Raw genomic sequence first — 14,532 nt, forward strand, 5'->3', positions numbered from 1 at the left:
AGTGCTTCTCCATAGGATTGGCTGAGACTGACAAGGAGGCAGATCAGGGCCAGAGCCAGCATGATTCAAACACAGCCCTGGCCAATCGGCATCTCCTCATAGAGATGAATTGAATCAATTAATCTCTATCAGGAAAGTTCATTTCCTGTATGCAGAGGGAGGAGACACTGAATTTTTGGATGCATTTTAGGCATCCATGACCCAGGAAGGATCTCTAACAGCTATCTGAGGAGTAGCCAGTGAAGTTATCACTAGGCTGTGATGTAAACACTGCATTTTCGCTGAAAAGACAGTGTTTACAGCAAAAAGCTTGAAGGTAATGATTCTACTCACCAGAACAAATTCAATAAGCTGTAGTTGTTCTGGTGACTATAGGGTCCCTTTAAAATGTACACTCAATTCTAGTATTGGAAGGAGTTAAACACCAGCTTTGAAGAGAACATGATTAAGAAATGGGAGTCTTTTTTTGTCAATCTTTCTTTCTTTTTATTGAGACATTGTGCAATAGGGTACAGAAAGGAAAAAAGATGTTAGAACATGTAGAAAGATGGTGTTCTTTTTGATACTATGTCGTTATCACGTTTTCCAAATTTCTTGCTGTTAGTTTGGATGGCTGGGCATTACTTCTATTTTGGGCCCAGTGGAAAGCCGCTGTTATGGAGAACTCAATATAGTTGGACTTTTTTCACAGGAAGAGATTTTGGTCCACCTCACTGTATTGTGATACCTATCCTGAGATACTGGTGGGGATTGAGCATTAATGTTTTTCTTTTGGTGGGAGGTAGCGTAGAAGGTTTTTAAAGGGTAATACAGGTGTAGGCGATGATGACGTAGAGTTTAGGCAACATAGGCGTTTGCATCAGGATGCTGAGGTAGAGGGAATAGCTACTGACCATAAGTTAATACATTTACTGTACAGTTATTTGTATTAAAAGTGAATTTGTTGTTCCAAATATGCATCATTTAAAGGGCCAAATTCTGGATCAATTGGAGATGGAAAAAGGAGTAATCTGGCATAATGCTTATAAAAAAAACTCAACAAGAGAGATATATAACACCCTTATAGCAGATATGAACCATATAGAAAGCTAAAAAATATATATATATATATATTACCAATTAAATACAAATAATATATATAGTACTGTTGAGAGAAAAAAAAGAACAGAGAAAATAAGGGAAAAGGAAAAAAGATAAAGAGAAATAAAGAGAGAAAAAGGGAAAGAAAAGGAATGGAATAATTTGATGAATAAAGAGCTAACCCAATCTATGTCTTAATATATGTAGACGTCTGTGTGAATGTGGCATAATCATAGAAAAGATAAATAATGTATGTAAAACAAGAATGTCTATACTGTTGACGTAAAGAGTAAATTGCCAAGATAAATAAAAAGCATTGTAATTGTATAGATATAAGAATATAAAAAAGCTATCCTCCTATGACTATGGTATGAATATTTCTATGTTTGATTCTTGATAGAATCGATGTTTTATTGTATGTATATTTGTATAAAATGTCTCTAGACAAATAATGTAATAAAGAGAAATTACAAACAGATAAAAGTTCCTTTGTTGTATTGTTTTCATATATTTAGATGTAATTATCGGTCTGCATTGCAATTTAATATGTTGATGTTTGTGTTGCTAAATTAATATATGCCCATGTTTAATCCACATTTAAGTAGAAGCAGTAGGCTCATGTAATTCAAAGGGGGAGCTTGGGAAAGGTATAGGCAGATGTAAGGAAATAAATCATTAATGTGTGTATTCTTACTAGAGATGTTGTTTCCCCTAGAAATAATACAATTACCAATATGGATACCACACTCTCCTGGATCCCAGGGTGCAATCGGGCCTGAGGTTGGCCAATCCTCACAATGTGATTGGCAAAAAAGTAATGATGGTCCAGGCTCTCAAGTTCAAACCAGTGGGCAGATTTATTGGAGCAAAATAGAAATGTTTCGGCCCACAACAGAATAGTTACTCTGTGAGGTAATATTGCCCATACTGCTGCAGACTTATGTTAGATAAAGTGGTTATGGTGCCTAAAGTGTATTTTTAAAGTGCATTAGGGTTACAGCTCCACTGTTTTCAACAACTTATTCACCATGAAAAGTGCTGCCTATACCGAATGAGGGAGATCAACACACTCAGTGCAGCTCCATGTTGAGATCCCTCCTTGTAAGGCTATACACTATAGAGCAGCACTGTTTACGTTCAGAATGTGTGTTATGTGATAATTTAACCATGGTGGATTTGGACAGCCCACAGATGGACTGACAGTCCTGTGTAAAATAAGACCCTGGGCCCTTTGAAGTCTGCTATTCTCTGTGTTCATTATTATTATATCCCATAGCTTGTTATGGATAGAAATTAATGTAGGTAAACTGTATATTTACTACGTATACCTGTATTCAGTATTTACTCAAAATGGCTGCTAGAGCACCCCATCCCATCGACCAAACACCTCGTGTAACAAGATGGCGTCTCCATCCGGAGTAAAATCCTGAGATGATGGTGACATCACACTTTGGAGGAAGTGCATTAGATAAGACACTTAACCAATTAAAGATGTATACTTTCTATGTTATTTCATGTTTTGCATATGATGTATTTTGTGCTTTATAAGGGGCTTGCCGCCCCTCTAAGTCAACATTCCGAAGTTTTTCATTTACCTGAAACCTGTGTCTCAGTGTGATTTACTTCAGCGTGCACGCACCTTATTTCAAACAATCTGAACAGGAGCAGATATTCAAGCAAACACTTGGTTTGGTCTAAAACAAGCTGGCCACAATTCCCTGTGTTGTTATTATTATTTCCTATAGCTGGTTGCCATTCCCTATATTGTTATTATTATTACATCTTATGGCTGGCACCACTCCCTGTGTTCAGTTATTATTTTTACACCCCATAGCTGGCCCCATTCCCTGTGTTCAGTTGTTATTACACCCCATAGCTGGCCCCATTTCCTGTGTTCAGTTATTAATACAGCCCATAGCTGGCCCCATTCCCTGTGTTCAGTTGTTATTACTGTTATTATTATTATTATTATTACACCCCATAGCTGGCTTCATTCTCTGTATTCAGTTATTATTATACCCCATAGCTGTCCCCATTCCCTGTGTTCAGTTGTTATTACTGTTATTATTATTATTATACCCCATAGCTGGCCCCATTCTCTGTATTCAGTTATTATACCCCATAGCTGGCCCCATTCCCTGTGTTCAGTTATTATTACACCCCATAGCTGACCCCATTCCCTGTGTTCAGTTGTTATTATTGTTATTATTACACCCCATAGCTGGCCCCATTCTCTGTATTCAGTTATTATTATACCCCATAGCTGGACCCATTCTCTGTGTTCAGTTATTATTATACCCCATAGCTGGCCCCATTCTCTGTGTTCAGTTATTATTACACCCCATAGCTGGCCCCATTCTCTGTGTTCAGTTATTATTATACCCCATAGCTGGTACCATTCTCTGTATTCAGTTATTATTATACCCCATAGCTGGTACCATTTCCTGTGTTCAGTTATTATTACTGTTATTATTATTATTATTACACCCCATAGCTTGCCCCGTTCTCTGTATTAGGTTATTATTATACCCCATAGCTGGAACCATTCCCTGTGTTCAGTTATTATTATTATTACCCCCTATAGCTGGCCCCATTCCCTGTGTTCAGTTATTATTACTGTTATTATTACACCCCATAGCTGGCCCCATTCCCTGTGTTCAGTTATTATAACACCCCATAGCTGGCCCCATTCCCTGTGTTCAGTAGTTATTACACCCCATAGCTGGCCCCATTCCCTGTGTTCAGTAGTTATTACACCCCATAGCTGGCCCCATTCCCTGTGTTCAGTTATTATTACAGCCCATAGCTGGCCCCATTCCCTGTGTTCAGTAGTTATTATTACTGTTGTTATTATTACTTTTATTATTACACCCAATAGCTGGCCCCATTCCCTGTGTTCAGTTATTATTACACCCCATAGCTGGCCCCATTCCCTGTGTTCAGTTATTATTACAGCCCATAGCTGGCCCCATTCCCTGTGTTCAGTTATTATTACAGCCCATAGCTGGCCCCATTCCCTGTGTTCAGTAGTTATTATTACTGTTGTTATTATTACTTTTATTATTACACCCAATAGCTGGCCCCATTCCCTGTGTTCAGTTATTATTACACCCCATAGCTGGCCCCATTCCCTGTGTTCAGTTATTATTACAGCCCATAGCTGGCCCCATTCCCTGTGTTCAGTAGTTATTATTACTGTTGTTATTATTACTTTTATTATTACACCCAATAGCTGGCCCCATTCCCTGTGTTCAGTTATTATTACACCCCATAGCTGGCCCCATTCCCTGTGTTCAGTTATTATTACAGCCCATAGCTGGCCCCATTCCCTGTGTTCAGTTATTATTACAAAGTAGTAAGACGCCTGATAAACAGGATCTTTTGTAGTGTGTCCACAGAATCTTAGGTAGGGGATAACCCTTGAATATTTAATAAATGTAGAGACTGGGGGTGGACCCGAGCCCAAAAGAGCTCAGGGACACCAAGAAAGATTCTATGAGTCTACTCTTTGTGGGCTGAAAATAAAAATAAAAATAAAAAACACCTTTATTATAGGGTACAAATTCCCCAAAAGAAGTAAAGGAAACTTATAAATAATGCTAACACATCTAATAAATAAGTGGGAGGTGGTAATATGTATATCAGAGAAAGGAGTGAGCAATTGAATATTACACTGTCCACTGCTTGAAACCGTATAGTCAAGGGTTTCTTTTAACTATACATGTGGTTTGTGTAGAAAGTAGATAATAATCATAGCTTGAGCGATCTATAAGGCCTTTGGGGGAGATAAGAACAAAAATAATATCTCTTATAAATAGACCTGTTAACTTAGTTACTAGTAGGATTGATACAGATAGTCATTGAAGCCTTAGACAGAGTATCAATTATATCCAGAACTAGCAAATCTTGTGTTATAGATCGCTATTGCTTCAAAATACTGAGCTTCACCACAGTGCCTGAGACTAGCTTGTCTATGTAAGGGGTTAAATGCCCAAAACAGTGGCTTAGTATATTGTTTTCAGACGAATAGTGGAGATGCTATTGCTTATATTGAAAAGCCACTGAGTTGCACTCTAGTATCTAAAAAATACTTAATTTTTTTTAGTATCTAAAAAATACTTAACACTAGCTAACTCAAAATGTGATACTTTCTTAACATATAGATTACACTCCCAATTATGTAATAGGACAGTATAGGAACTAATGGGAATCTACATTAAGTTACTATACAGTCTACAGGATTCTTTTTAGTAACTGTACCCTTAAAAAATGTAATCACGCCCTAGCTATACTGCACCTCACTGAACCATGTGTATAACACATATCTCCAGGACAACCACTATGTAATTATCCTTTTGGTGTATTCCCAGTAAACTGGGTGTTCAAGATATGTATAAGTTTAACACACTATTGGGAGTGTTAGTTATATGTATATGCAGACGCCCTCTATATATATATATCTCAGCAATCAATATTATTCCTTCGAATGAGTGCATAGTGTACAGCAAGGATGCTTTACAATCCCACATTTGGGATGTAATCCATCCATCACAATTGATGCACTAAGCGCAAGAAGGATGCCCCGTAACCCCATACCTTTTTAGGTCATGATATAAACTACATCACATGGTCGGCAGCATCTATACACACCCCCAATGACGTGGATGGGCGGAGCTATGACGCATAGACCGCCCATCCTAATTTTGGCGCGAGTGAATCCGAATAGATGCGCCCTGTGATAGGCTACCAGCCAAAAGTAAAGAGATATAAAAACGAGCGGGCGGCAGTGTCACATTTACCTTTGAGAAAGGCGCTTGCATAGCGCCGAAACGTGCGTTAGGTTATGCTTTTTTAACGATCACCAGCACTTTGTGTGTGTTCACTAGGTGGAGGGAGGTGGATGAGAATATAGGAGACTGATGCTGATATCAGATTAGAGCAATTTGGCGCTTCTCATAGTTAAATGGCCGGGAAGTTTCATTTAGTAACTTCTCAATAGGGGTAACAATGTTATACTTGCTCCTTAAGGCTGTGCAACAGGACTTTTTCTAAGAAATCATTATTTCTGTATGAGTTTTCTAAGATCTATATAAGCGATATACTAACCACTTGGGGGCATTTAGCTCCTTATATGGATAGCTTTTTTTAGATACTAGAGTGAAACTTAGTGGCTCCTCAATAAGAAGCAATAGCATGAATATCAGTTTTTCTTAAGCTTTGCTACTGAATCACTTGGAGAGATCACAAGTTCTAAAGCTCTGCAGAATAATAGATCATTATGAGCTCTCTAAGATCTATATAAGCGATATATTAACCATTTGGGGGCATTTAGCTCCATATATGGATACCCTTTTTTAGATACTAGAGTGCAACTCAGTGGCTTTTCAATATAAGCAATAGCATCTCCACTATTCGTCTGAAAACAATATACTAAGCCACTGTTTTGGGCATTTAACCCCTTACATAGACAAGCTAGTCTCAGGCACTGTGGTGAAGCTCAGTATTTTGAAGCAATAGCGATCTATAACACAAGATTTGCTAGTTCTGGATATAATTGATACTCTGTCTAAGGCTTCAATGACTATCTGTATCAATCCTACTAGTAACTAAGTTAACAGGTCTATTTATAAGAGATATTATTTTTGTTCTTATCTCCCCCAAAGGCCTTATAGATCGCTCAAGCTATGATTATTATCTACTTTCTACACAAACCACATGTATAGTTAAAAGAAACCCTTGACTATACGGTTTCAAGCAGTGGACAGTGTAATATTCAATTGCTCACTCCTTTCTCTGATATACATATTACCACCTCCCACTTATTTATTAGATGTGTTAGCATTATTTATAAGTTTCCTTTACTTCTTTTGGGGAATTTGTACCCTATAATAAAGGTGTTTTTTATTTTTATTTTTATTTTCAGCCCACAAAGAGTAGACTCATAGAATCTTTCTTGGTGTCCCTGAGCTCTTTTGGGCTCGGGTCCACCCCCAGTCTCTACAGTTATTATTACAGCCCATAGCTGGCCCCATTCCCTGTGTTCAGTTATTATTACAGCCCATAGCTGGCCCCATTCCCTGTGTTCAGTAGTTATTATTACTGTTGTTATTATTACTTTTATTATTACACCCAATAGCTGGCCCCATTCCCTGTGTTCAGTTATTATTACACCCCATAGCTGGCCCCATTCCCTGTGTTCAGTTATTATTACAGCCCATAGCTGGCCCCATTCCCTGTGTTCAGTTATTATTACAGCCCATAGCTGGCCCCATTCCCTGTGTTCAGTTATTATTACAGCCCATAGCTGGCCCCATTCCCTGTGTTCAGTAGTTATTATTACTGTTGTTGTTATTATTATTATTACCCTCCCTCCCTCTGTCCCAGAACGCAGGACATCCAGGAAGCGCAGGATTCTATAGAACATGTGACGTTCCACACGCCCCGCCCCTTAGAGCGTAGTGCGTGGCCCGCGCCGTGCTGCCTGGAAACCCCGTGTTCGCAGTGAGGGAGCCGCGGTCAGTGCGCCATTAGCTGCCCTCCGGAGCTGTGTGTGAGGATTACCGTGCCGGACACCTGGACCCACCGCAGCCAGCACCCGGAACTCTCCCCGGACACCGGCCTGACCACGGGACGGACCGACCCCGACTGACCGCCCTGTGTGGGCTTGGAACCGACGACTAGGCCTCAGCCGCCCTTTGTGCCCACCCCGGACCCCGCTCGGAGCCGCAGGACTGGACTGTCTGACACCGCGTTACCGGAACACACGGACTGAGTTACCGGAACACACGGACTTGGACTGAGTGCTCTGGACATAGCTCGGCCCGCGGGCCTTGGAACTGTTGGACAGTTGTGTCATTGGAAGATTAAGCCACTCTGGGACTTACTATTTAACCTCCTTTTGAAGACCGTGGTGTGTGTGTAAGGGGTGGGGGGAGTGTTGGGTTGGGGGCCCCACTGAGGGGCCCCCCGCCCCCTTTATTTCTGTGTCGTGCCCCGTCCTAGGCCTTGGTGTGCTGTGTGAGTGTTTTGTGTGCTGGCCATGTGTGAGATCTGCTCTCTCTGTCCCTGTTCTGTCTGAGCCCTTTCCATTATTTAGACTACTGCACCCCCATACCCCCCAATAACCAGCTAACATGTCGTGTGTGCATTACAAGTTTTCCTCCAAACTCAACTATGATACGGTGACCTTTGATGGCCTGCACATCTCCTTGTGCGACCTCAAGAAGCAGATCATGGGGAGAGAGAGGCTGAAGGCTGCTGACTGCGATCTGCAGATCACCAATGCTCAAACACAGGAAGGTAAGGAGCCTCCAACACTTGCTATGGGCGAGGAGGGTTAAGCAATCATTGGCACTCCCCAAACTGCTGTGTGTGATGTTTCCCATTGTGTGCAATGGGGCCCAGGCTTTAGGCCAGGAGTAGGCAACCGTTCGCACTCCAGATGTGAACTACATTTCTCCTGATACTTTGTCAGCATTATCACTGCAAGAGCATTGTGGGAAATGTAGCCCACAATTTGTAGAGTGCCAAAGATTGCCTACCCGTGCTGTGGGCCATGAAACCATTATTGTTGACTGCTTTTTTAGTAGTGCTAGACTGCTTTTTCATTTTAAGGCACTAAGATGTCTGGTCAGCCTGATGTGCCTCTGGTCTCCAGATGGGTACACTTAGCTGGTCCAGTTGTCTTTAGTTTAATTTGTACTGCAAACAGCCATACATGTCTCTGTTACGTTTTATCGTTTGTAATAGTGAGGTGACGAGTGTTTCTGCTACTGCTGTGTGGTCTCTACTATAGTGTTGGGAGCAAGGGGCCTATTCATAATTTGCTCATGGTCTACTACAATAAGTTTTATTGGAAAACATGGGAGGGGGGAGGGAGTAATGTTAACCTTATTTTATCATTTAAACATGCTTTATCGTCATGAACAAAATAACAGGAGAGCAACATTATTTGAGTGTTATCTTTGATGTGAAAATTCAGGAGGTTCCTAGGTTGATTGCCTAACGGTCTCATTGCCTGTTTATATAGTGTTTATCTTATTTCACTAGTGTACTGGTTTGGGTATTACTTTGTTTATCAGCTAAATCTATTTGCACCAATACATGCAGGCTAAAAGACTCCCTCTGATAGGTTAATGGTTTGTCTGGCATTAGAACTCCTATGGGTTCTCAGTTTGAGTCAAAGCCCATTAATTGAATTGCTTTTTCATGGTTCTGCTGCATAGTTACTACTGTTATGAAAAGTTAATGGATTGTTGTATTGTGAGGATCATTTTCCAGTGTATAAAATGGCTGATTTGTGTATCATTCCCCATGCACATTACAAAGCCAAAGCTTTACATCTCTGAAAGGTCTAACTCAACTGTGAATTATCAGGTGTAAATCACAATTACTTGGTTAGAATTACAAAAGACCTCTCTCAGAGGAGCCTGTATGTAAATTTAGGTCGTTATCCATCCTACCTTCGTGCAGCTTAAGCTACTCTTGTATGATGTAGTACCATTTAATTATTGTGTAATTAGGTTATGCAACAATAAAAATGCACACAACAGGTATTTTCAGGTTGGCAAACCACACCCGCCTTATGGTGTTCGTGGGGCAAGATGTTCTGTTTTCAAATTTTATTGTTTTTTTCTTTGTGATTTGAAGCGGTTATTGTACTTTCTTGCCTTATCCACTTCCTGTTTGTTTTAATATGACTTCCTGTTTAGGAAAACGGCAGTAAAGGGCCATGTTTTCACAGCCTGGTCAAAATGGCAATTTGATATTTTTTACTTTGTGGAGGTATTTACAAATAGATTGCTTGGCCCTACGTTTTTTTTTTTTTTTAATAAATGTTTCAGTTTATTGAATTCTTACCTTAATTCATGTGTCTGAGGCATTGAGAACATAGTCTCTAATGTTATCTTCCTGCATGAGATCAATGGCTCACATTAATAAAGATCTTGATACTTTTGTTTTAAAAAAAAAAAAAAAAAGATCTTGTGTGAAGCTATCCGTATATTGAAACTGTATGTTAACACATTTGCATCTCCTAACAAAGAGATTGCCACATTGCAGGGAACAAAGCTACATTTTTCTTGCTGCTGTCCCTTTAAGAGAACAGCCTTGCTAAACAAAGACAACATGGCCGTTGGTTTTACATGCTGATGCTGCTTTGTCAGTCAGCTGCACATACTGGTTAAAGCAATTGTGCTTGTTGGGTTTAATAGGTTATGTGTTATTGAATACTGTAACACAGTGAACTGCTATAAAGCTGTGCTGCCAGGGTTTGGTCGTATTGCTGGCATAGCACATTGTCTATTAAAGCAATGCAGTGTTGGACCAGGAAACAGTGTCCTTTCTTCTCTATTGAAAAGGAACATTATGATCTTTATGCTGTGTGCGCATATACAAATATACTTTTTTTTCTTAGATATATTAAAAGCACAAACAATGGACTGTGTTGCTGGTTTTCCTCTCAAATCCTATCAAGTTGTACACATCTAGCACTGTATGTGCCCTTGTGTATTTGCACTGCAGATGTTTGAACTGCATTTCCCTTGATGCACCTCAAGGAGCTTATGAACAAGGATCTTAACCATCAAGGAGAAAAAAAGTGTTTTTTTTTATTTTAAAAAATATCAGCTATTTGCATTTTTTTTTTTTTTTCTGTTCAATTGATGATCCCCTTTAACTAGATTTAAACATTTTTGTTTTGAATGTATATCTGAAGCACAAGGCAGCCATTTTAGAAGTTTCATATTTTGCATTCTTCTTTTTCTGAATTTTAAACAATGTTTGATGATGTAATGCTAAACAAGCATCCCTGGCAGCCCATTCCCTCTGTGCAGCAGCAATGGGCAACTGTGATTGGCTTAATGTCAGCTGGCTGATTTCAGCCTCCCAGCACCCAGTGCTGTTATGAATAGGCATGCCTTAGTTACTCCTCCACAGGGTCCGAACTATGAATGGCTAGGGACCATTATTTATTGTTAAACTGCTTGAAATGGTTTAACACTGAATATAGGGATCGTGCCATAAGGCTCCAGGCACTATACCATTTTCTATGCGCTAAAATGGCCATAGTTATTACAATGTTCTTTTAATTTCTCTACGCCAGGGGTAGGCAACCTTTTAGCAGCACGGTGCAAAAATAGAATTGTGATATCCTGCCGTATTCTGCTTGTCATTTATACTGCAGTTGTATTGTTGTATTTGTGCGTATATGAGCTATTATATTGTCGATGTTCATGAGTAGTTTGTAGTAATGTGTATGATACTTATGAATGGGGGCTGCTTGTGAAATTGTGTACGTGGATGGAAATGTCACATTGTGTGTTTGGTGCTGTGTGTTTGGGGTATTGCACGTGAGAGACTGCATGTGGGGCTGTGTGCATGTATGTGGATTGTTAGTGGTGTTACGTTTGTGCGTATTGTGTGTTTGTGTGTAGGCTGTTCGTATTATTTGGATGAGGGGAGGGTTATTCTGCATTTCTGTGTATATCTAGCAGTGTAGGTGGCTTCCCTGGGTTACAGTGGGGACCAGGCCGGCCAGTTATAGCTCAAGTACAGGAGTTGCAACAACATCTGCAGGCTGCTATGCTCCAGTGTGGATTCCCATTCACAAGTGCTGGGAGGAAGTGATCCAAGATCACTTCCTCTACGTGCTGCAATGCATAAATTGAGGATTGTCCTTCACTACCTTTTCATATTAGCAGAAATCTAATGTTTCACTGGGACTCCTGATAGGCCAGAACCTGTTTGGCTCTAGCAGCTTTGAGTGCTGTGCAAAGACACCTTGAGTGCCGTGCATAGCACACTTGCTATAGGTTTCCTATCCTGCTCTGTGCTATGCCTTTGCAGATTGCAAGGTTCAAAGGACAGAGTTTATAACTGTGATTGACAAGGACCGAAGATGGAGTGTGGATTTCTACATTTAATTCAATGTTTTACACTTCACAAACGTATTTTGTAAAATATTAAGATAAGTAAACTAAATACAAGGGAATTGTGTGGCACATGCCCTTGTAATATAGATATTCTGTTGCCCTTTTTGAATCTGCTTTAACCCCTTAAGGACCAAACTTCTGGAATAAAAGGGAATCATGACATGTCAGACATGTCATGTGTCCTTAAGGGGTTAAAGGGACACTATAGTCACCTGAACAACTTTAGCTTAATGAAGCAGTTTTGGTGTATAGATCATGCCCCTGCAGCCTCACTGCTCAATCCTCTCCCATTTAGGAGTTAAATCCCTTTGTTCATGAACCCTAGTCACACCTCCCTGCATGTGACTTGCATAGCCTTCCAAACACTTCCTGTAAAGAGAGCCCTATTTAGGCTTTCTTTATTGCAAGTTCTGTTTAATTAAGATTTTCTTATCCCCTGCTATGTTAATAGCTTGCTAGACCCTGCAAGAACCTCCTGTATGTGATTAAAGTTCAATTTAGAGATTGAGATACAATTATTTAAGGTAAATTACATCTGTTTGAAAGTGAAACCAGTTTTCTTTTTTTTTCTTTTCATGTAGGCTCTGTCAATCATAGCCAAGGGAGGTGTGGCTAGGGCTGCATAAACAGAAACAAAGTGATTTAACGCATAAATGACAGTGAATTGAGCAGTGAAATTGCAGGGGAATGATCTGTACACTAAAACTGCTCTATTTAGCTAAAGTAATTTAGGTGACTATAGTGTTCCTTTAACCATTTTTGAATATGTACCCTTTTTTCACTCACATCAAATTTTTTAAAGGAACATTTTAGGGTCAGGAAAACAAACCAGTATTCCTGACCCTATAGCACAAAACCCACCATATACGTGACTTGCCTCTCCAAACGCACCTTATTTCCAGCACCGTGTGGGTCCACTGGCCCTGCCCCCTTGGTGAAATCATCAGAATTGTTGATTTGTAGCCAATCCAAGGCTTTCCCATGTGGAAAGCATTGAATTGGTTAAAATAGGCAAGGGGGCAGGGCCAAACATTGTTTTGGCCAATCAGCACTTCCTCATAGAGTTGCATTGAATCAATGCATCTCTATGAGGAAAATTCAGCTCTGCATGGGGACGCTGAATGGCAGCACTGCCCCAGGAAGCACCTCCAGTGGCCATCTGAGGAGTGTCCCTAGGGGCAATGTAAACACTGCCTTTTCTCAGAAAATGCAGTGTTTGCGTGAAAATGCCTGCATATGATTTACCAGAACTACATTAAACTGTAGTTGTTCTAATGACTATAGCGTCCCTTTAATATTTCCGGCAATTTTTCACCATAAGTGTCTGATTTCTGCCACTGTAAATTTGACTACCTTTATTTTTGCCTATCCAGTGTAATTTTCTGTGTAAAATGTGGTTTGGTTTTAAAATTGCTCAGGCAGAGAAGTTCATCTGAGATCTGTTTGTTTATAATCACGTTTTACCGGAGATCCACAAATTTTCTCACCATGAATCTGTAGCTCTTTAAATTTATCATGTTTTGAGGCAGGCACTATTTGGAATGAGTTTAGGTTTTAATGTTACATTTAGGAAGCCTCCAAACGTTTGATTACTTGTGTTGTTTTCGCTCCCATTTAGATATTTGTGTGGTCCTGTCCCATTAATGTTTTTCTTTCTCCCTTGTGTTACAGAGTATACAGATGATGCAGCACTGATTCCTAAAAACTCATCAGTCATCGTACGGAGAATTCCTATCGGAGGCGTTAAAACATCAAGCAAAACATATGTCATGTAAGTACACTTGTAATATGTTTGGGGACACTCGTGCATGGAAGTATCTTTTCTCACTGTGTTAAAGTTTTGAAAAGTACCAGTTTTTGGGCTATTTTTAAATTGGTAATTTAAGCATGGCCAAACACATGCTAATTAATCGTACAGCGCGTATAGTAGTAGTATGGTCTAATATAAAGTGCATAGCGTAAAAGTACAGCACAGATCTCTGGCTGTGAACCAAGCTTTAGATTTTATCCAGAAAATACTGATAAGTAGCTCACAAAAAAATAAACAGAACCATTGGTAATGGAGAGCAAGACAGAAAATAAAAGTAAGCTGGAGAGAGCGGGGGACCCATAGTTGTCAGTTCAGGGACTCACTGTCTTATAATATCCTATAACCTTACGGTTATACTAGTTTAACCCCTTCCTGGCATTAGGGCGTGCCCTGTCATACTATAAAAGGGACACTTTAGGGCAGCATAGCACACCCTAATGATCTTGCCCAGATACTTAAGCGCCTGCCTGACAGCTGAATTAAGCCGATCCGAGTCATGATTGACGTGACGCTGCGATCACATATCTCGGACTGGCTGCAGGGGGATTACCTGGTTTATCGGGCAGGTCCCCCACTATTTCATTTTATTTAATAGGGAATATCCGCTTGTAAAACCCTTTCCATTTTGTTGGCATCTGTGTGTTCTTTGATCTTTCCTTTTCTCCTGAAATACTAATTTATTTATTCTTCTCTCTTTTTGTTTTCTTGTGT

General features: G+C 40.0%; 1 protein-coding gene across 2 annotated transcripts in view; it reads left to right on the top strand.

Moving 5' to 3' along the window:
• Nucleotides 1-7,538: 7,538 nt before the first annotated feature.
• RBBP6 (RB binding protein 6, ubiquitin ligase) overlaps nt 7,539-14,532 on the top strand; it is a 34,945-nt gene continuing 27,951 nt past the window's right edge. For both annotated transcript variants that reach the window (XM_063430527.1, XM_063430528.1), the window contains exons 1-2: nt 7,539-8,379; nt 13,683-13,782. In XM_063430527.1, the coding sequence (XP_063286597.1) occupies nt 8,214-8,379; nt 13,683-13,782 (266 nt within the window). In that variant the 5' untranslated portion in view covers nt 7,539-8,213. The remainder of the gene's footprint in view (nt 8,380-13,682; nt 13,783-14,532) is intronic.

This window comes from Pelobates fuscus, chromosome 8 (assembly GCF_036172605.1).
Source record: "Pelobates fuscus isolate aPelFus1 chromosome 8, aPelFus1.pri, whole genome shotgun sequence".
NCBI lineage: Eukaryota > Metazoa > Chordata > Amphibia > Anura > Pelobatidae > Pelobates > Pelobates fuscus.